The sequence below is a fragment of the Pogona vitticeps genome, chromosome 6, assembly GCF_051106095.1.
Source record: "Pogona vitticeps strain Pit_001003342236 chromosome 6, PviZW2.1, whole genome shotgun sequence".
Classification (NCBI taxonomy): Eukaryota; Metazoa; Chordata; class Lepidosauria; order Squamata; family Agamidae; genus Pogona; species Pogona vitticeps.
The window spans coordinates 17,309,140-17,332,707 of NC_135788.1; the positions used below are offsets into that span (position 1 = coordinate 17,309,140).

Below are 23,568 nucleotides of genomic sequence, written 5' to 3' on the forward strand. Positions count from 1 at the left end.
ATATAAACTTATATGGATAGTTGGTACACAGATCAGTAGCAAATCCATCATGGAGTCAACTAGATCATGGGCAGACATCCAATGTGAGTTTAATTTCAGTGTTAACTATGTTGTTGTTTAGTCGTTAAGTCATGTCCGACTCTTTGTGACCCCATGGACCAGAGCACCCCAGGCCCTCCTGTCTTCCACCGCCTCCCGGAGTATGGTCAAATTCATGTTGGTCGCTTCGATGACACTGTCCAACCAAAACCTTGTCTTCTGCAGCTAAATACCTTTCAATGGGGCTATTCTTCTTCTAAAAGGTGCAATATCCAACAGAAATTGTTAGAGCAAGGTTCTTCACACAAGCACATTCATTATTTGATAGGCTGCATGTGTGAACTTTATCCCCATGGATGTCATGCTCAAGAAAGAATGTTCATATCAGTTCTTGTCACCTTCTAAATCAATGTGTTTCAATTAGTTCATACACTCAATAACCAGGTATTGAGTATGGTGAAATGACTGAATATTTGAGCCAGCCCATTGTCAGTCTAATCCCAGGTAGGAGACAACCACAAGAATTGAGATGAGCTTATTGTTGCTGTCAGTCTCTCCCTTTTGGTAAGTTTCTAATTTAGGAATGTTTGGATAACAAATTTGGACACTGGCACCCTCATCTTGGCATGTTCTGAATATCTTTTAGTCTTATAAAAAGAAGCTTGTCCCACGAAGCTGTAGGTTTGCTGGAGCAGTTCAACAGAAGCTGTGCCCTGCAGCTCTTTTGGTGATAAATGAGCCGTTTCAAATAAATGGACCTGCAGCCAATTTATGCAGAAGGAATCATTAAAACATTTTTAAATAGACAGTTTTGAAAGCTCAGAATGTATAAACAAGGTATGCTCAACCCAAATATATACTGCTCATTTTAATGGAAAAGGTTGCTGCTCATTGACTCATCCAGCCTTCACAGGATTTGCCAAAAAGCCAAAGAATCTGGCACAGGCCATAGATAACAGTTCCATCTTTCATCTAGGTTTCTCTTCTGTATTTATCTTGCTTCAGAGAATGCAGGGAATGTCCTTTTCTTCTGACTTGGCGCTTTTTCCAAACCACAGAAATACACTGAGCAGCTTCTTGCAATTGTCTTAAGACGGATGTCAGTTTAGGAGACTTTCTAAAGAAGTCAGGCTGGGATCCAGAGAGCCAGCCCTGTGCACAAGTGGGAAGCATTTTCAGGCATGCACAGAGGCATCACCATCTCCAATGTCTTCCTGCATACAACAGTATCCCCTAATCCAGTGGTCCCCAACCTTGGGCCTCCAGATGTTCTTGGATCTCAACTCCCAGAAATCCTGGCCAGCAGAGGGGGTGCTGAAGGCTTCTGGGAGTTGTAGTCCAAGAACATCTGGAGGCCCAAGGTTGGGGACCACTGCCCTAATCAACACACATGTTGCTTTTCAGGGTTGTAAAGGGGCCCTTGCTATGCAGTGGGGATACAGTATATCATCACCCTTTGAATCCTGACCAAAGTCTTCAAAAGATACTTTACTTTTAAATGGCACTGTCTTAATCAAAAACAAGCAGGCAAACAAAATGCCTGTAAAGTTAGCCAAATGAGTTTCTTTTAACTGGCAGGTACTGGGCTTTGCACACTGAGGCAAGGTGCCAGCTAATTATTTTTGGCAGAGAGCTGAGCAAAAATACTTTCCTTGCAAAAGAAACTATTCACAGAAGCTGAACATAAGAAATAACAATAAAAGTGGTATTTCAGACTTCTTGACTAGTCTTTTTGGCATTTGTTGAAAATATGATACATTTCTGCCTGAGAATAGCAAGTTTATTTTTACCAGTTTCTATCTACGAAACAAATATTCCGGGGTCTCTTCTTAGGAGAGCATTTGCATATATTTACATATACCCCTTCCAAAGTGGCAAGATCTTTACTATATTTGTGAACAGTTCCCCAAAGTGTCTAGTTTTGCCCAACTCAATGGGGCTGCAGTAATGCATTTAAAGGTGACTTAACCAAATTTTTTGGTGTTTGTGTGTAAAGAGCAGCTGGTAGATGCATTTAGTTTTTGAAAGCAAACTGGTAGAGGAAGAAAACCTTGCTTTTACAAGAAAGGTCTTCATTCATGTCTTTGTACATAGATCCAGAGGAAAGGAATGCATTTCATTCTTTGCTGGCTGGTTGCTTGGCAGGTTCCAAGCAAGTGGTAAAGGTTATATATCTTGTTGCGGTCTTCGGGTCATACAGCACCTTTAAAAATCTTGAATCTTGTAAAAGTTCTGAAGTTCAGCAGCTGGTGGGACAATTTAGGACTGGGCAGGGCTCTGAGGATGAAAGTCACAAAGCATCTGTTCAGATCTACTCTGCAGGTGGGCATTGATTTCAAACAATATTTTGATCCGTCTAACCCAATGTGGAAGGCTATAGAATATACGAGTTTCACATTTTCTTTTGACTGAACTCTTAACTTCCAGCCTGAACTCTGTTGTTGTTGTTGTTTCTGGTAATATGATGGTATTAGACCACCACTTCGGGACGTCCATTTAACAACTAGACAGAATTGACAGCATTGACTGATTGACAATTGGTAGAATTGTCAGGGGGCAAGTGAGGCTGGGGTCAATTTAATCAATTTTGTCAATGTCTATTATCTTCAGAGATGGGGAAATGCCTCTATAGGTTACAGCTTCCCAAACCCCACATTGTACTGACTGTGGGATTCTTTTGAGTTATAGTCCAAAATGGAACCTTTCTCGCCTCTGTTTATTTTAAATAATAATGGTAACTACGAGAAACTATTATTTTCTTGGAAGACACCTCTTCTCTTGATTAACGCTACTTAAGTTGGAATCTTGAGAGTAAGCTCCATTGTGTGAGCTATGTCCCTCACAGTGGAATAGGTGTCATGTTAGAAAAATAGGCTTCTTGCATGGATCCAAATCATAGCTACAGTTTTGCTTCTTGAATTTTCTCCATTAAATGCTAATAAACAATATTCTTCATTATTAAATAGTAAAGTAATAGTATGCTGCATTTCTTCATCACTGGCTGCAACAAAGTATGAATGCACTGAAGTTTATAGAGGAACGATAGATGAAATTTTCCAAAAACAAGTCACTGCCACACTAAAATTTTCTGGATGTATCATCAGTAGTTACTAAAATGATGCCAAGACTGAAACCTTGTGGTAGAAGAGTCATGTGCAGTTTATGTGCTTAATTGCATAATATATTATCTTTTACATAATATCAAAATAAACACCTAATTTATAAATGAGGCTAACTGGATTTAGAGAATTGCAGTATGGCAACCCGGGAACTTGGGGAAATGTGGTGGCGCTGCAGGTTAAACTGCAGAAGCCTCTGTGCTGCAAGGTCAGAAGACCTGCAGTCGTTAAGATTGAATCCACGCAACGGAGTGAGCTCCTGTTGCTTGTCCCAGCTCCTGCCAACCTAGCCGTTCGAAAGCATTTAAATGCGAGTAGATAAATAGGTACCACCTTGGTGGGAAGGTAACGGCGTTCCGTGTCTAGTCGCAGTGGCCACATGACCACAGAAACTGTCTATGGACAAACGCTGGCTCTATGGCTTGGAAATGAGGATTTGAGCACACACCCCTAGAGTTGTACACGATTGGGCTAAATGTCAAGGGGAACCTTTACCTTTACCTAACCCAGGAACTTAATGGTCATTTAAAAATAATATTCATGACATCCCACTCTCTTCATGTACTTAAGGGCATGGATCCTATCAAAGTACAGTATACAGTAAGCATGAGAGAGTAATTTGTTCACTTCTCATTTGGGAGCAAATCAAATTAATCAGCAATTACTACAGCAATTAATACTGAACTAATAGCCAGGTAGAACATGGTTATACTTCACTATTTACACTTTCCCAAATTTTGCAATACCAAATTCTGGTTTTAAAATGTTTATAGCTACGTATATTAGAAAAAAAAAACCACACCTGTGCATAAAAACACACATCTTCATTAAAATAACATTAAATCATGCGTTATTTTAAAAGAGGATGGTGCAAAAATATGTATGTTAGGAAACATCCCCCACCTCCCAGAATTCCCAAATCAGCGCACAGAGGGAATGTTCTCAACGTTTGGTCCTCTAGGTGGCTGAGACATTAACTCCCAAAATAGGTGTTGCTGGCTGCTTTTTTGTGATGCTGAAATATACAGTACTTGAGGACCAAAGATTGAGGGTGTAGTTGCACATTACTCGGGGGATGGTTGTGTTGCTGTCACTCCATTCACCTATAATATGAATGTCTTCCAAGTGGTGCATTGGGTAAATCTATCATAACGACTCCCTGGAAAAGACCCTGATGTTGGGAAAGTGTGAGGGCAAGAGGAGAAGGGGACAACAGAGGATGAGATGGTTGGACAGTGTCACCGAAGCAACCAACAATAATTTGACCAAACTCCAGGAGGCAGTGGAAGACAGGAGGGCCTGGCGTGCTGTGGTCCATGGAGTCACGAAGAGTCAGACACGACTAAACGACTAAACAAAAATCATAAAAGTGCTATAGAGGAGAGAGCCCATATATTTCTCATACAGAAGTATATCCATTTTTTTCTATTACTGAAGCACCTCACCAGTACTTTAATAATCCATATAAATGAAATTATGTGAAAGTGGTATATGCACAAATACTTCTATTTGCTTTAAATCTATTGAGAAAGGACTTTTGTGGTGTTATTGAGAATTTTAGATTTGTACAGTGTACTTTATGCAGTTAAATATGGACTGGAAAAGTATTCAAGGTAATAAAATAGTAACAGAAAGTTAGGATCTGGAAAAAAGAAAGAAAGAACTGCTTAAGCAACTCTGCTCCAAATTAGCCGTATCTTTTCCTTCCCTGCATTGATCTATACAAAGAGAAATTTTTATGCAAACAAAAGCATAAAGCAATTGAAATAATGTATGAAAGAGAACCAATCTGTGGCAGACAAAAGATGAGTGAAAGAAGAGGTGGTGGTGATGGCTGAAGAAGGTGCATCCCATTAGACTGCAAAGAGAACAGCAACAGGTCTGGCAAAATCCATTCACCCTAATGCCTATTGCATATGGCAAATAACCCCGCTCCTCTTTTAATCTTAGTAAAAAGAGTTTCCAGTGAACTGACGTGATTGATAGATACATATATCTGTGTGTGTGTGTGTGTGTGTGTAGGTATATACAGTAGATGTATAAAAATCAAACAAAGGACTTTGTCCTGTCTGTCAGACCAGATGCCTCCTTTGTATGTTAATAATCTCTTTAAAATACAATAACATAAAAATAAAATCGAGAGAGCACTTGGGATGAAAGTATTCTAAAAGACCTTTGGCTTCATATTTTCCAGATTATCAGAACTGCCTGCTACTTTTCAGGGGATGAATGTTATATCCCTTAAGATTCTCTGTACTCTCTGTTTTTGGCAATTTGAGATTTTCTGAATATTGTGCCAAAATTCTTAGAGCCGCATGTAGACTCCAAAATTCTGGTTTTTAATGATGAAGATTAACGGTTCTTAAACTGACCTTCAGCTGAAGACTTACCTTAGCATCTCTTTCTATCCCCATCCTTTTTGAGGGGTTGTTACCAAACTGTATTGAATAGTTGCAATCCTCTGCTTACATTCCTAAGAATATATCCCATTAAACTTAGTGGCCCTTCCTTTTAAGCAGATGTGTATAAGATTATGCTGTATTTGTGGATGCAACATCAGTTTGCACTTAAGGTACTATAACACTGACAGCTCTATTTCTGAACCTTTCCATAATGAACCCCAACACCAAATCTGTCTTTTTTTCCACAACAATGTACCATAACAATGTTAAATTGTTGTAGCACTTGCCATTAGATTAAATGGCTGGAACCATCCACAAATTATTCTTTCTAGAGCTGTGCTCACAGCTTAGAATAGAAAGTGGCAGAGTGCCAAATTCTGAAGTGCAGCTGTCATCATAACAGTGCCCATAACTACACCTCCAAGAAGAGTTCAAAATTACATGAAGCTATGCTGATCCATGTCAACAAATTAGTGCCGGCAATAATCAACCAGAAGAAGCAAATCTTTTGTAACACCAGTGAGTCTTACGACACATCTAAACTGGCCCCTTTGAAGCAGATTAGGTAAAGGTAAAGGTTCCCCTTTACAAGTGTCCAGTCGTGTACTCATCCTCATTTCCAAGCCGTAGAGCCAGCGTTTGTCCATAGACAGTTTCTGTGGTCATGTGCCCAGCACAACTAGACACAGAACGCCATTACTTTTCCACCGTAGTGGTACCTATTTATCTACTCGCATTTGCATGCTTTCAAACTGCTAGGTTGGCAGGAGCTGGGACAAGCGACGGGAGCTCACTCCGTTGTGTGGATTTGATCTTACGTCTGCTGGTCTTGACCTTGCAGCACAGAGACTTCTGTGGTTTAACCCGCAGCGCCACTACATCCCTTTGAAGCAGATTAGTGCCTCCAACCTTAAACAACCCTATTTAGATTGAAGCAGGTTAGTGCAGTCTAAATAGGGTTGTTTAAGGTTGGCTGGTAGTACAATATGCTATTTGGATCAATCTTTCCAATCCAAATGGCATAGAGACCTCAAGTGACCCTATTTAGTCTGCCTTTTTCTGCTGTCAATTTCCAGTATTGTGAAGTAGCTTAATAAGTGAGCCACTTCAGGATATTTGCAAATTGAACACTTCCCTCCTCCTCCTCTGCAGATACATATATATGTGCAGAGGAGCAGGGGAAGTAAAACTATTTTTTTCACCTCTGCTAGACTATTGCTGATGTGCTGTATCATTTAAATTAAAATTTTAAAAATTATTTTATTTGCCTCATGTGAAGTGCAAACAAAACCATGTTTCTAAATTGTTTATTTGTACTGAATTGATGTTTACTGTGTGTATCTGAAGATAAACCTTCATCCATATCTGTCAATTTGTGACAAGAATTTCTTGCCACTGAACTAACACATGAACTAGCTAACTTTATAATGTATCATTGTTGCCTATGAATGCAGCAATTATGTTATGTTGGCAGAACATATCAACGTTCAACAAGGCAATTCTAGAAATGGAGGCAGCTGATCAGCACCAAATCTGGCACATTTATAGCAGATGGTCTGCTCCTGTTCTGTGCCAACCTTGGGGAGGTTTGGGCAAATAGTTCTTGAGTTACGATTTTTTAAAAAAGTAAAACTTTTTTAAAAAGTTCAGATATAGGTGACCCTAAATAGGTGACCTTAAATCTTTCCAGATGTAAAATGGTCACAGAAACAGATTGAAAAATAGGTTTTCTTTAAAGAGTTAAACAAAACAACAACTTTGCATTAAAAAAAAGTAATGGAGTGACAGTCCTCCAGAATGGGAGGTATTTTGCCATGTATCTTTACTAAGCCTTCTTTCAAGATTTCTGAGATGAAACAGTCTCCACATATATTTTCAGAGGGCGATTCAGCTCTATGCCTAGGGCAGGCTGAACTTCAACCTTCTTAATCAGGATGCAATTAGCTGATTCTTAGCTAACTTTTAACTCCCTCCTAGCCAAATAGACATATCAGAATCATGCTTGCAAGGGAATGTTGTGTCTGGTTGTAAAAATAGAGTTGTTTCTCAACACTTTCTCTAGGTATCAAAATGTGAAGAAATGGCAGTGAGCGCAAGAGTGTATCCTATAAACCATTTTGACAGCTGACATAGGTGTTATCAAAATGTAGGCTGCCCTTTGCTGTGTAAAGTTTGCAATCCTTTTTCATGCTAGCAACATGGGTACAATATTGTGCAGCAATATTGGGTCATTTCCTGGCATTTTGAATCATGGATATAGAAGCACAATATCCCACATGCTAGGAGGGATTGATTACAGTAAAAGTGGTAACCAAACTGGATAGTGTAGATATATTTTAACCCAGATATACCAGAGACTTGTTTCCTTAATTAGAAATGTGGGAGAAATAGTAGAGCAGAAGGCAAACAGCCCAAATGATCCATGTTCTGACATCTCCTGCTTGTTCTGGTGTGAGGGATTAACAAACATCTTGGCTTAATGTATCCTCTGATTCTGTGCCATTGGTTGAATTTCACTCCAAAGAGAAATTTCCCAATGTCCATTTTCAGCTGGAATCTGTTCATTTCAACCACAGTGTTGAGGCCAAGTTCTCTTAGGTAGCATGTGACTTTGAAATAGTGTACTCTTCTTTTGTCTATCAGGAAGAAGAATAGAATTTGGATTTAAGAAGTAAAGAAATTGTAACTTTTTGGATTTTGCCACATGCTGTATGTGAAGATTTTTCATAGAAGCAAATTGCATTTGTAAAAAAGCACACCTCAGAAATTTCCATCCTTTGGTACAATGTTGAAAGCAAAAGTTGGCTACTTCTAGATTGACTCTTTTTTGGATGGATTTACACCATATGTTTTTATTCAGAACGCTTTTCTCTTTTATATTATACTATACAAAAAGCATGTTAAGTATGCTTTTGTAGCACAGCTACTATTCCTGTTCTCTTGCTAATTAGGCGATCATAGTACAAGGAATTTGACTTTTTTTCAGTAAAATAGCACATGGAAGAAATAAGATGTAAAACAAAAAAGTAGTCTGGATGGGGAAAGTGGGAATTAATGGAGATTAACCCCACCCACTCACCCGATCTGAGAAAATGGATTTTAATCCACAAAAGTTCACACTGAAACAAATCTGTTACTCTTTAAGGAACCACAATATTTTATTCTTTGCTTTCCCCCCAGTTTTTTTCATCCCCATCTCCTTAATTCTGTCAACATGCTGAAACAGACTAACTTGGCTGTCTGGAAGCATGAAGAAACTGTAGCACAGTTTATATATTTGAGAGCAGTTAAGATTCTCAAAGAGGTAGCCATCTTAGTCTGTTTAACCATATGTATGAAAACCAAACAAAAATGAAGGTATTTGGTACCTTTGAGACTAACTAGTTTTATTTCAATGTGAACTTTCCTCAACTACCATCCAGTTCCTCAGACATGTTCAATATAGCAGTTAGGCTACAGGCTTATATACATACTGTATACAGTTCTGGGGGTGGGAAACAAGAGAAATGGAATACATGCATTTTCAGCATGACAGTAACATTATTAGTTAACATAGATAATGAATTTCAGCAGTCTTGATTACCTAAACATCCTGGCAATAGGTAGATTAATTAATATAAATTGTCAACTGATACATGATGGTTAAGTTGTTGTTTCTGATGTGCTGAAGCAACGATTTCCTTTCAGGAAGCTTGGGGGCGAGGGGATGGTGAAAGCACCAGTCCCTCTATAGCCTCTAGCTGCAGTTGCATCAGGATCCAATTTTCATCCGCTGCCTACCTTTCAAATCTTCCTTGATAATTCCTTTTTTTCTACAGTAGCATTTTGTGATCAGTGACACTTAGGAAGATAAATGCTCTGATTCTAGTTTTTGTATGTTGCCGTATCTCATGTCAGATTGTGTCAATTTATTTATTTTCTTGTGTAGAAATTGCCTTGCCTTACCTACATAAAACATAAGGGCCACTGCTTAATGAGGATTACATATACCACCTTGGAAGATAAACAAGAAGTTGAGTCCCTCTTATTGTCATTGCTGGGACACAGTTGGTGCGGCTGGAGCAGATGTGGAGGTGCATAGTTGGCATCCAAGTTCTTGCCCCTAATTCTGTGTCCATGTTGCATGGCCTATTGTGTGTCAGTAGTTGTTTAAGGTTGGGGGAAGGTTGCTCATCCATGGTGATGCCTGCCACCCAGAGATGGAAGTATTATTGCCCAGAATGAGCTGTTGCTTTTTTATTATTATTATGTGTGAGTGATCTCAGCTGGGAGAATAAATTGCTCCAATCTTGGTCTCCAGTCTTGGTCTGTCAGTTTTTTGTGGGGGTTTTGGGTTTTTTTTTTTTCTGGCAGCAGTAACAAAAAAATGCATGGCTAGCTCTTTATCTGAAATTATCTCTACTAATTCAGTTGTATAAGAAAAAGACCAATAGAAGATTTCAGGGAATCTGTCCAAGATTCTTACTAGGGAAATTCTCATTATTATTATTTTTTATGAGAATTATTTTATTAGCTGGCTGGATAGCTCAGTAATTTAGGTATCTGGCTGCGGAGCCAGAGGTTGGGAGTTTGATCCCCAACTATGCCTCCTGGGAGTAAAGCCAGTCTGTGTGGTCATGGGTATATTACCTAGTCGCATGTTGCCCCCGGAAAAAGGGAATGGTAGATCACTTCTGAGTATTCTAGAAAACCCTGGAAAGGGTTGCCTTAAGTTAGAATTGACTTGACGCCACATAATTTTTATTATTTTTTTATTAGACAGCAATTATATCATCATTTTGTGCAGTATAGTTTAGGGTTCAGAAACTTCTGAACTTTTCCTAATAATATTGAACTCCAATTCCCATCAGTCATAGCTAGGCTGGCCAGCGGTTAGGGATAATGGTAGTTTACTGGCACATAGAGGGTTACATGTTCCCTACCCCCAGCACATCTTGTGGCCATACTGTCCTAAATAATGCCCACTCCTACTTGCTGTTGTTGTTTGTCAGTAAGACCATTGCAATAACTTTTCCAGTCGAAGGCCCAGTTTTGTCCGCGTCACTAGAACATGAAGCTTACACTGAAGCACAAGTTTATTACAGTCATGTCTTACACTTTAAGGTATGCACTTAAAATGCCATAGGTATGTTCTTTGAAGTATCGTGTACCTCCAAAAAGGAAAAGCAGTGAAATAAATAAATCAGAAGAGTTAAATGGAATTGATTGAAAGGAAGTACTATTCTTACTTCTTCTAAAGAATACCCCTCAGCAATACTGTTTCAATCTCAGGAATCTGGTGAAATGAACTAGTTACCAAGCCAAAATCATCTAAAAGATTATTACTAGGAAAATTATGCTTGGAGTTCATCATTCAGAACCTAAAGGAAGGCAAATGATCTGCTGTGAACATACAGTCTATAATTATAAATACCCTGTGTTTTCCTTGTTCCAGAATGTCAAACTTAAGATTTTATTGAAACCACTGTACGTACGCTATGTACATGCATTCTTTTGGTTTTGAATCAGGCACACGAAATACTTATGCTTTTAACTCATCTGCAGAGTTCACGGGAAAAATTGCTACATGCTTGAGGGAATATGTTCCAATTAAAGTTGATCAGCATTGCCATTCAGGGCAGAAACAGAAATAGGTGGTGACATTTCAGGAGTTGTGTGAGAAAAAACACATCCTAAGAAGGGTGGGAGGGGGAAAAACCATATCCAAGCAATGCAGTTACTTCAAGGCAAGCTCTATGCCTTTACTACCAGTCAAAGAAGCAGAGAAAGCCTCAGACATATCCTCTGCCCATCAAACTCAGAGTCAATATTTGAATACTCTCTGTGTCAGCTAGATTGGGTTTGCCACGTTGGAACAATGTTGATTTCCTTAACAATGATAGAAGTAGCAAATAAGTAACAGCTGTGCCTTGATCCTGAAAAAATGTGAAAAAGGTCCTTTTGATAGATTCACAGGTTCTCTGGTAACTAGTATTCAGGGATATACAGTCGTGCCCCACTTTACGATTGCCCTGCATTACGACAAAACTGCATTATGATGATGTTTTTGTGATTGCTTTTGCGATCACAAAACGATGGTCTGAATAGGTTTTTTTCGCTTTGCGATTATCAGTTCCCTGCTTCGGGAACTGATTCTTCGCAAAATGACGATTTTCCTATAGCTGGTTGGCGGTTTCAAAATGGCCACCGGGTAAATAAAATGGCTCCCTGCTGTTTTCTGGGACGAATTCCTCACAAGACAGCCACCGAAAACGGCCGCCCTGTGGAGGATCTTCGCTGGACGGTGAGTTTTTAGCCCATTGGAACACATTAAACGGGTTTTAATGCGTTTCAGTGGGTTTTTTATTTTTGCATTATGATGTTTTCATTCTACAGTGATTTCGCTGGAATGAATTAACATCGTAATGGGAGGCACCACTGTACATCTTCTAGTATTAGAGGTAACACAGAGCCATTGTAACCAGTAACAGCCTTTGGTCAGAGATGGGAGATGTTATATTTATTTGGGTTATAACTGCCAGAATCCTGAAGCAGACACATTGACTATAGAATTCTGGAGACTAAAGTTCCAAAAAGTAACTTTGCCCCGTCTTTGACTTCAATAGAATGCAAAATACAAAATCATTGCCAATTGCATCTTTAAAATCAAGAGTGTCCAATAGTCTGTGTGCCACAAGACAGAAGCTCTCCTGCCTAATAGTGAACAGTGTTCAAAAGGTGTTCTTTCAGATATTTGAGTCCCAAGCCTTTTAACAATGTGCCACTTCTCTGAGAAGCACATGGGCAACCAGTTCATTTCAAACCAGTGTGATGTGACTCCACCTGGCTATCAAAATCCTGGTTGCCGCATACCGTAGCAGCTGACGTCTCAGAGATTTTCATATAATGACTTATCTTGAAAGCTCAATCTCATGGCTAGTTCTGTAACACATTGTGATAAATTTATATACATCTAAAAAAATGTGGAATTCAAGCAGAAAAATAGAAGGGAAGGTTTTCAAGCTAGATCTAGAGGTCAGAGGGTGAAAGGTAACTGGCAAGACCTTGATTCTATACATTAGTTTCTAACACAAATACTTCCTGAAGTATAAAATGCTTTGATCTGCCTAGGCATGTACCATATGTGTGCAGCTGTGATCCATGTCTCTTAACCACTGGAAGATTAGTGAAAGGTAGCATATAGTTCTTAGGTCTGCATTCAATTTCTGTTTTTATATTTAGCAGTTCATAATTTTATGTAATACTGTAACAGAATGAAAAATATGCTTAAGAATTGAGTGATAACAGATTTTTTTGTGGTTTGATTCAGTGTTGTTTGGATAGATTCAAAATATTGGGAGCTGTAGGCGGGGGGGGGAACTATTTTAATTAAGTCTGTATGCACTTCAAAATACCTGAGGCCACGTTAAAAGTTTGGGAGGCTGTCTGAAATACGAGGCTCCATGAAGTTCCTGTAAATTAAATGCTTGTGCAGTTGTGTCACCAAAGGCCTGCCACAAAAGTGCAAGACAAACTGGGAATAACCTTTTTTTATTATTATTATTGCTGCAGAGCAAGGATTTTAGGTGGTTGTATGCCATGTGGCCAATTCTGTTCTCTCAAAGCATTTCCTTGAGGGTGGGGAAAATCAGTTGGTTGCACGGTAAAGAGTAAAACTGGTCTGTTAGTTGTCAGAGCCTTGTTGACAGGCCAAAGCTTAAAGTAATTCATCTTCAGTCCTATCCGTGAATATTTGCACCTGCAATACCAATGTAATAATTTTAGGTGCCTACGTAGCTTAACATTTCAGGAGATTTCCCCAGTGTAGGTGCTGGTATTTCCCATTCTGAGCATTTATATGGGAGGCAGGAAGTTTGACACAGACATGCGGCTAAAAATGGCAATCTAATGCTGAGTTTATGTTAACTGCCATTAAGACTAACTTTACTCGTGTTTTTCCCATGTTTATGTGCCCCACAAGCGGTAGCCAAAGGTGATAGGGCAGAGAAACAGAACAAGTGATAAACTCATAAAGCTGGCTAGGAATTGCACGTGGGGAGGAGAAGAATTCGGTATGGGCTGCCCATATTTGACATCAGTCTCGTGTTGATCATCACACCTAGTTCCTCCCTTAAGGGAACCTCTGATATTACTCAACTTTTTTCCTACGTAGCCATCCACTCCTGTGTAGCTGTGAGTTGTTTTCTCACAAATCAGGCATCTGTCTGCTTTTGCCAGAACATAATACACCATGATATTAATGCAAGAAGAGACACTTTTCCCCCCAAGTGAAGATGAATCTGCTCTTAGGAAAAAATAATGCATGGCATAGCGATAAAATCAGGCTGGAAGATTCTGACCTTGCAGTGAGATGTATCATTAAGAGTAATTTGGTGGAGCAAACATGAGAACAGTCATACTGATAATGGATTATCTAGCCCAGAATCCCCTCTTTGTCCAAAGGCAAGCTCTGGATGCTTCCAGCAGGACATTTAAAAAGAAGAGATGCTCCTTGCTTCCAAGAGGGGAAGGCAAACAAACAATCTTTATGAGAAATGCTCTGGGCTTTCTGTCTCACAGTCATTCATACGCTTATCTACAACTCATCTATTTAGTCCTTTTTAGAACTCGGTTATGCTTTTGGCCACTGTTCTTTTTTTAAACCGGCTGCTGAGAATCCAGCCTTGAAATCCTAATTCCAGAGATGTAGAACACATAGCTGTTTTCATTCATTACTGGATATGTTTCTGTAGGCATGTTATTTTAAAATAATTTATTTTCAGCATAATGGCTTTGGTTTGGAGCGCATTCTCATTTTTCTTGCATTTTGTTGTTATTTTTTTAACAAGCTTCTGCTGGGTATGGCAGGCTCGACGGATGAAACGCTTCAGGAAGCAGCAGCTGGTTGCATAGCAAACATCCGCAGGCTGGCTCTAGCTACAGAGAAAGCAAAGTATGGCTGAAACTCGACACAGTTTTTACCAAGTCTTAAGAGGTTTTGTTTTTTAATACTGCACCGGACTAGTTCAGAGTGAGCAAATACTGAACTAGAATTCCTTAGAAATTTAAATGTCTTCAAAAACACAGGTGCTATGTACTGGAATATAATGTAACAAAAGAAGAAAGAAAGAAAGAAAAACATATTAAAGTGTATTTTTCCCCTGAATGCATTCATATACTTGGATGGATGTATTTTAAAGTTATTAACATTTACCTGTTCCAAAGTTACAGCAGTGAATATCCTAACATGTTCTCAGCATAACAGCGCAGTCCTTTCATATCTTTTTGAAATACATGTTAGTATGTCTCAGATCCTGTAATAAAGCTATTTTCCATTGCAGTGTGTGGTTGTACTATCATTTCTGGGTGTATTGAGTAACTATCTACCTTCTAAAGCTGTCTAATCATTCTGCCATGATGGTTCTGCTTGATATGCCTAACATGTCTCAATGTGCTGTATATTGTATCAACACCGTAACTCTTTGTTGCTAAAGAAATAATGGTTTCTCAAGCAGCAAAGGAAGTCGGCACCCTTGGCGTTGTCCAGCACACCACACAGTGCCGGGCTTTCACTGTCTTCCTGGGCCACCCTGGAGGGAATAGTTTCCTCATCTGTTTTGCATGTGCCCTTATTAAGCTGATGATGTTTTTAACAGCAGTAGGTCTACTACTTGGATTTTCCTCTCAGGCTCTGAAATGTGTTGTCCTGTCCTCTTTTAAAAATATATTCCAGTTTTCCAAGACTAACCTTTTGATAGTAGGTTTACCATGTTTGTTGAAGAAACAGTGCTAAGGCATTCAATGTGCATTTGGTATTTTTTCTAATTTGCTTGGGTGATTTCCTCCACCAGTATAAATCAAGATCCACTCTAGTAGATGCCAAAACTGCTAAAATTCTCTTTCTCTGAGATGCTTTGGGAGAAAATGCTTTCAACGTTTATGAAACCATTCTCTAAGGGAAATCTTATAGCACTCCAAGAAGAAAGTTAACTGAGAGGACCTTCCTTTCTTTGAACCGAAGAGGAAACACCAGATTTCACCACAGATGTCTGTCAGCATACAAGAAAACCTTTCTTTTATCATTTCCTGCCTGTATGATTTATAACCTGATGACACATAGTCATTATCAACTAATCAATTGTTCCAGGATGCCCAAATACACACTGAAATGTGAGTATTCTATTCATTTCCACTTAACGTTCGACCATATGAAATGATATGTTATGATCCACTTACACAATGTTTTATCTTTCATTATTCTATCATTTGTTAAAGAGAGATCAGATGTATATGCAAACAAATCATGTTCACATTTCATCTTTCTCAATCCATTTAGTTCCTGGAATTGTAGTCCTTGAACAGATATTTCCAGCTATGGATTCTTAGCAGTTTTCTTATAGGTTTAAAAGTCCTAATGTGGATGACCTGATCATATTGGGATTATATGTAATAATGACATGGAGTATTACAATTATCGGTGGTTATCACCTGGGTTGTATATCATGTTATCCCACTTCATCATTTTTACCTAATCCAGTTCAAAGTGCTTTTACCAGTACTATACATCAGAGGTCCCCAACCTCTGGTCTGCAGCCCAGTGCCAGTCCATGGCCTGAGCCAAACCGGGCTGCCAAGAGAGACCTCCCGCCCCACCCCCACATGCACTCACCCCCGCAAGGCCGTTTGCGCCTGCGTGCATGCTCCAGCACACCTGTGAGTGTCGCACCTCCATTTGCACATGTGCATGCGCACATGCGCAAATGGCGACGCTTGTGCAAGAGAGAGAGCATGCCTGTTCGCACATGCGCAGGAGCACTGGGGGTGCCCCAGCGTCCCCAGCCGGTCCGTGGACCGAAAAAGGATGGGGACTGCTGCTATACATAAGATCCGGTGACATGAAAACTCTAATCTGTTGGGTTCAACATGCGGCAGCATATTTGTCCATGCACTGAGATGCCCCTGACCACGACCTTCAAGGTCACCACCACCACCACCATCTTAGGTAAGGTCGATGGTGACTAAAGTAAGGGCCTTTTCCTCTGCTCTACTTTCAGAATTTCTTCCCCAGGGAAACTCACCTAGCACCAAGATTGTTATCTTTGTGATGCTGAATGTATTTACATAAGTTATTATATTCCTCAAGATTTGAAAATAATGACTAGCCAAATGGTGTTTCTAAATTGCTGCTTTTATTGTTGTCTTACAAGTAACATTCTTATTGCATTGGCTTTTTATTGCCATCTGTGTTTTACAAAGTTCCTTGTGGTGTAGAAATCCCAAAAGGAAACAAATAGCTTAGTTCATCATCAAGTAATGCAGTTCCATCTGAATTCATCTCCAGGAAGCCTAATAGATGATTCCTTGCAATCTTCCCCTTGCTCATTCCTATGCCCTGGCCCCTTGACCACAGCACCCCTGTCTACTGCAGATGGTGGCGATGCCGGCTGGAGAATTCTGCCAGTTCTACTCTGACATACCTAGCAACGCTCATCTTGCACTGATTAGGGTGCAGTTTGTCTTTGCCTCTATTGTATGGAAGAATTTAATCCCCTTATGTTTACAATTCCACCAGTATAATCTTTAAAAAACGGGCTCAGCTGGCCTGTTCACAGCAATTAAGCTCTTTGTCTTCGAAATAACAGAAGAGTAGTAAAGGGTGACATCATGTCACCTCCCTTGCCAACAATGGTGGCAGGGCTGAAATGGCTTCCTCCAGCCCAGCTTGACAATCCACAAGGGGCCGCTTGCCTGATTTCAGAGTTGATTTCTGAAAGCTGTGATCTGAAAGCAAACTGCTCCCGAGCTGAAAGCTGTGGTCTCCTCATCTGTCATTTCTTAAGTTTTCTCTCCCTCCCTCTCTGCTGGATGCAGGGAAAGCAGGAGGGAGGGGGAGAGGGAGAGAGATTGTGTGGCTCAGCCACACTTACACTCAGACAGGCCCACCACCTCTAGGGCTTTGGTGACCTGCCTTTTACCTTTCAGGGTCCAAACCCTAGGCTAGCCTCATTTTGAAAAAAATAAAAGACTTGTGGAATGATGCCAGGGGGAAATTTTTGGCCCAAACCTAGTCGGCTGACGGGAACCATTTCTGTTGTCATTACTGCTGCACTATATAGAATTTCTCACCAAGAAAAAGATAAAGACTTACTCAATTATATTTTACTACTCTGGCTAGGCTATAATGTTCTTCGCCACTCAGCACTTTGCTGTTCTTATCAAGATGCTGAAGCCAGCAAGCTCGCTCTTCTCCTACAGGAATCCCCATTTCTTTTAATAAGAGTCTTGAGGGTCCATTTTGTGTCACCTTCATTGTATAATCCTACCCTGTCTTTCAGCTGATGGATCTGAAAAGATGCCTGTTTTATTGAAGCGGAGGGTGTTGTGGATGGGACAGCTCTATTTTGTGTTAGTATTTGTTCTGGTTTTATTTCTTTGTTCTGTGCCAGACACCCCTTTGCTAGCCAGTTCCTGCTGCTTTTTTTGGCAACTCGGATGTTTTATCCAAATTTACATGGAACACAAGTAACTTGTGTGTTTCTTCTTCTTCCTTTTTTTTCCAAAACAAAGACTGTAGTCAGTTGTGTTTTAAAACTACAAATCTGCTTATGAAGCCTGCATATTAGAGAGTTCTATATCAGGTATCAGGTTGCTTAATGCTGGGCTAAAAATAATAATAATCTTGGAACTGCAAAGCTGGAAGGGACCCGATGGACATCAAGTCCAGCCCCTGTCAAGAAGACACAGTGGGGAAATTGAGCCCCACAGCCATATACCTAAACCACTGAACTAGCTGTCTTTATGAAGGATTCTTAGCCATTAGAGGAAGCCAAACAAGAGATGTGTGGCAGGGGAAGGAATCCAAGGGTTTATTTTTGAATGGAAGTGTCGCCATGAGGTGACAATATCCATGAGAGAAACTAATCACATAAAATAATCAATTTTTTGTTAGTAAGCAAGCTATAACTTATGGCAACTTTTTTCAGAGTTTCCTAGGTGAGAGTACTCAGAAGTGGTTTACCATCTCCTTATTCTGGGGGCATCCTGGAACAGTGCAGCTTTCCCACATGGGCTGTCTCTTCTGGGATACACACCGGGAATTGAACTCCCAACCTCTCTAGCTCCACAACCAGACGCTTAACTCTCTGAGCAGTTACTACGTTCATAGGCCAAATCAAAAAGAACAAAAAAATAATGCAAGCTTTCAAAACTTCTACATCTCTTCTACAGGCAAGATGTGGCCAAAAAACAAAAAACCTTAGGAAAAGGTTAGGGGAAGGATTTGATCTTAAAGTCAAGCCACCTGTCATGTTGCCTTAATATAGTAGCAAGGAAAAGTCTACAACAGTGCTGATGAGCTATTAAGTTTCCCCTTTAGTGTATTGCAGCTCCTAAGCTGACTGGATAGTTCAGTGATTTAGGGATCTGGCTATGGAGCCAGAGATTGGCAGTTTAATTCCCCACTGTGTCTCCTGGGAGAAAAGCCAAACTGTGTGGCCCCCAACAAGCTGCACAGTCCCAGGACGCCTTCATAAGAAGAGAATGGTAAACTACTTTTGAATATTCGCTACCTGAGAAGCTGTGAAAAGGGTCACCAAAGTCAAAACTGACAGCGTGCAATTATTCTTTATTAGTGGCTCCCAGGCTTGCTGGAAAAGAGATCGGTGGAGAAGTCAATAAACTGGCCACTGACCATCCTGGCTCGGAGATTCTGATTGCCAGCATCCGAAAAAGTTCCTTTTCTGAACATTGATGAAGACTTGCAGCTATTATTGTTTTGCTTTTAATCTTGGGAGGGCATGAGCAGATTTTCAGTGTATAAAGAAGTACATGAGAGGAATAACCATCTTTCACCAACACTGTGGAATCACTTGGCAAATAAACATTTGTCGCCCTTTTGCTTGTCCCCACTTAAGTACGGAAGAAGCGCTATCTGTGCTCCAAATCCTCATATTTTCCAATCCTTCCAAAGCTGAAGTTTCAAAAACATAAATGCAAGTAATGATGGGGTTACTTGAACTTCCCAGTGTATGAAATGATAACACTGGCTTGAGAGTTTAATTCCAAGAGAAAATAAATAGTCACAAATGGGTTATATTAGAAAAAAAGATTTGCTTTAATTAAGATGTAGGAATTCTACCAAGTTAACAGATTGTATCTACAGGGTCAATCCATTTTACGCCTACAGCACTTCAGCTATATCGAGTTTCTCAAAGCTACTGCCAATTCCCTAACTATTTGGGGGTTAAGAGGAAAATATAGTGGAGGGAAAAATAATTATATTAAATTCCAGTAGGAGATTGCCAGTTGGCTTTTCTGGACCAGATACATAAGGTCACCTTAGTTTTTTTTATTTCTTTGTTATGTTGGACCTTCTTCTGGGGCTGTTCTTCTCCCTACAGTACCCTCACAACAACCCTATAAGGTAGGTAAAGTTAAGAGCACGTGACCGGCCACACCTATACAGGGACTGCTGACTTTGACGATTAATATCATAAATAAAGTTGTTTTCTTTAATTCCAATTGTTTTCTCAAAAGTAAGTTTCAAGGTGACTCACAAGGCTTATTTTAAAAGACAGAAATAAAAACATAGGGCATAATTTTTAGAAAAGTTAAGCAAATTCTAATATTGAAACCCCCAATTAAAAGCAATTTCTAACGCACATCAGGAAAATGTACAAATATGGTGCCAATGAAAAGCCCCTTCTTGAATAGCTGGATAGTTGCCTGGAACCCATATAGAAAGATCTTTGCCTGCTAACACAAGGACAACAGAGAGGGGACCAGGCCATTCCTCCTTGGAAGGACGTTCCATCCTCCATTGCGTAAGCAAGAAGCAGTCTGCTAGGAGCCTCTGTACATGTGCCATGTGTGACTCTGCTTTCAGTTTCTCTTGTTCTCTTGGTAGTCTTACATCAGGAACTGCCATGCAGGGCATCCTCATCTGTGTCTTCCTTGCAAAGCCACAGAACTGACTCCAATTTAATAAACCCTTGCTTACAACGAAAGTGTACAGTAGTGGGAGAATCCATAGAATGGTCACAGTATCTTTCAGATCCTGCTTGTCCCTCCCTGCTACACCTCAGAGCACTGTTCGGATCCAGAACTTGAAACTTTTGCCTTTGAGGGGCAATGATTCCCAGAATTCTCCAGTGAAGCTGGCTAGGGGATTGGGGGAGTTGTAGAATTGCTGGATAGCTCAGTGGTTTACATATCTAGCTGCAGGGCTAGAGGTTCTGAGTTCAATTCTCCATTGTGAGTCCCTGACAGAGGCTGGACTCAATGATCCATAGGGTCACTTCCAGCTCTGCAGTTCTAAAATTATTAATTATAGTCCAATAAGTAACTTTTGCAATCTCTAGCCATCTGCTCACATTCGACCTGAAAAATGTGGCCTCCGGGCCTGGTCTCAAGGCTGCTGCTTGCCTATTGCCTTTATGAAGCAAGAGAGAGAGAGAGAGAGAGAGAGTCAATTTAACATTAGAAACCAGCAAATAGACTGCTAAGAACTAGCTCTACCATGTGGAAGGATTCCATGGCAGGCATGTTACATAATGGATGGACCCTCAGGCTGCCCATGCTCCTTCTGCGTCAGACAGAAAAATAGTGTGCAACAGAGAATGTCTTCATTGTCTGGTGCAATCAGGTCCGTATCCCCCTTCCTTCTGAGCTCCCCTGAGTTGCTATATGGCACTGTTTCCATTTAGTTCCTCAATGAACAATTCACTTTGTGTTATCCTCACCCTCTCTGGAAAAAACAAACGGGAGAGGCAGAGGAGAAGGGTGTTTGTATATATTGTTACTTAGCATTTTACATAGGAAACTGATGCTTTAAGAAGCTTTGAGGGTATTTAATGAATGGATGCTCTCTCTTGGTTCAAACAGCCAATGCTGTTGAGACGTTTAGAAGTGGTTCTTATGTTAAAGGGCCATTTACACAGTGTGTCTTCATACTGCCCCAGACAAATAGATGAAAATCCAGGTGAGTGTAAAGAGATAACAGCAGAGAATGGATGTGTTGCATTTGAATCCACAATGAGGGCAACACTGCTATTCCTAAAGAGATGGGAAAATTGAGCTTGGATTTACCGTATTGCTATGGCTATGCTGGCCATCTCTTGCTTTCACCCTATTTATTATCTGGGGCACAGAGATTTTAATAAACCCTAAACAGCCAGATTAAAGTTGAATGCATGGGTTAGGAATCAATTGGTTACTCTACAGCAGTGATGGACAAAGTGCAGCTTGGGGCCTCATAAGACTATTATGTGCCCAAGCTCTCCCATGAACCTCTTTTTTCTAGCGAAGTATGAAATACTTTACCCATTTTTTCAAAGGCATGTGAAACTCCAGCCACTTTTGATCTGATGTGTGTTTGTATGTCTCTGTGTGTGTCTGTGTGCTCATGCATTACATTACTGGTAGTTGGTGCATGTGTTGCCTTATTGGTATTTCGTGCATCTCCTAGAGGAGCATTGATGGCAGAGAAATTTGGCCTTTGGACCCACCGCTGTTGCCCACGCTTGTCCTCTGCAATGAGTTCAGTCTGTGCATCTGTGTATTTCTCTTATTTAATGAGTGGCTGTGTGCCAAGATATCTCAGAATCAGAGCTCTGCTTCCTTTCAAAGTTGTTGAAAGAATTCCTGCACTGAAACGTATTGGAATATGTAAGGGGGCAGGTAAGTTAGTACCTGTTTCTTGAGTTGACATTTGACTTTCTTAGATCCATCTGCATTTTCTCTACCTTTACTAAGAGGTGATGCTTTCAGTTCCTATGTGATGCCACCCACATTATACAGAAAAGGAGTGGGGGAAGGCCAGGTGGTTGATCCTTGTGTGGAGTCCAAAAACAAGAGTGGGGAATGACCTTTCTTGGATCCACTAAAATTTCAAAACCAGATGATCTTTGGAGTCCAACAGGAGTTTCCTTCTGATTAGACATTCCTGAGCTTGTCAAGGTGGGGAGGGGGGAAACAAAAAAATCCAGGCATCATCCTGACTAGAAGGCACAGTATCATGATCTGTGTTGAAATAACTCCTATCACGTCAGTTTGGAGCATCAGTCTGTCCCATACCTAAGGGTTGCCATTCAGCTTGTATATTCTCCATTGTCTTGTGCTATAACTCATGCATGGCTATAGGAGGTGCAGAGGAGAGATGGCAATCTCCATAGGGAAAGACCTGGGGATTAAATTCAGTCAATACGTTAGGCAAAAGCTGGAGCCAAATTAAAAAAAATGTTGCCTAGCAATTAAAGGAAATAGAGTCCTCAAATGGAGTAGCCCTTCCTGAGAGATGCTAGATCTCATGTTTTGGTTGCAATCCATGTCCTGGGCAGCAATTTGTATTTTCTAAAATGAAATGAAATAACATGAAATGAAAACAGGGATCACTTATTTTTCTAACATGCAGCAAGACCAGAGTTTGACCTGTCCTAAGTCATGAAGCTCTCCAACTGAGCCTTTCTCCAGGTGAGCACAATTTAGTGTGCGTTTGACAGGTGGAACTCCCAGAATGGAGAATTCTGGAATTTGGAGTTTTGTTTTGCTTTGCTCTGCTTTAAATGACTGGCACATGCCTATTTGAGACTATAGAATCATACAACTGGCATGGGGTGTTCAGGATTACAAGGAATCTTTTATACAGAGTTACTGAAAAAGCTTAGTAAAAAGGTAACGGATGTTCAAGATACCTGAAGTTCATACAGACTTTTGAATCCAAGTGATTCTTTTTCAGGCATCAATACACCAAAGATTTGGGTCCGTGGGAGAATGGGCACATATATCCTTTCATGCACACCAGAGTAGCACTACCTCATACTTTGGCCTTGATCTGCGGCGTGCTTGCCAAATGGCCAGGGCCACTACTGAACTATATAAGGCCAAATTCATCTGAGGAAAGAGATTGTTAAATGTTTCGGCTGCTTTAGATGGGAAGAGAAGGTCAGAACAACAATGACAAAAACTAAAGCAAAGAGGAAAGTCAAACAAACTGCAGGAAATGAGGGAAAGATGGCAAGCAGAATGTAGCA

General features: G+C 40.2%; 1 protein-coding gene across 4 annotated transcripts in view; it reads left to right on the forward strand.

The window, feature by feature from the left end:
* ODAD2 (outer dynein arm docking complex subunit 2) overlaps positions 1 to 14,879 on the forward strand; it is an 85,701-nt gene extending 70,822 nt beyond the window's left edge. For all 4 annotated transcript variants that reach the window (XR_013537764.1, XM_073003022.2, XM_020801127.3 and 1 more), the window contains one exon: positions 14,389 to 14,879. Coding sequence is in view for 3 of the 4 variants with exons in the window: in XM_073003022.2 (XP_072859123.2) it covers positions 14,389 to 14,502 (114 nt within the window). In the remaining variant the exon portion in view is untranslated. The remainder of the gene's footprint in view (positions 1 to 14,388) is intronic.
* The last annotated feature ends 8,689 nt before the right edge of the window (positions 14,880 to 23,568 follow it).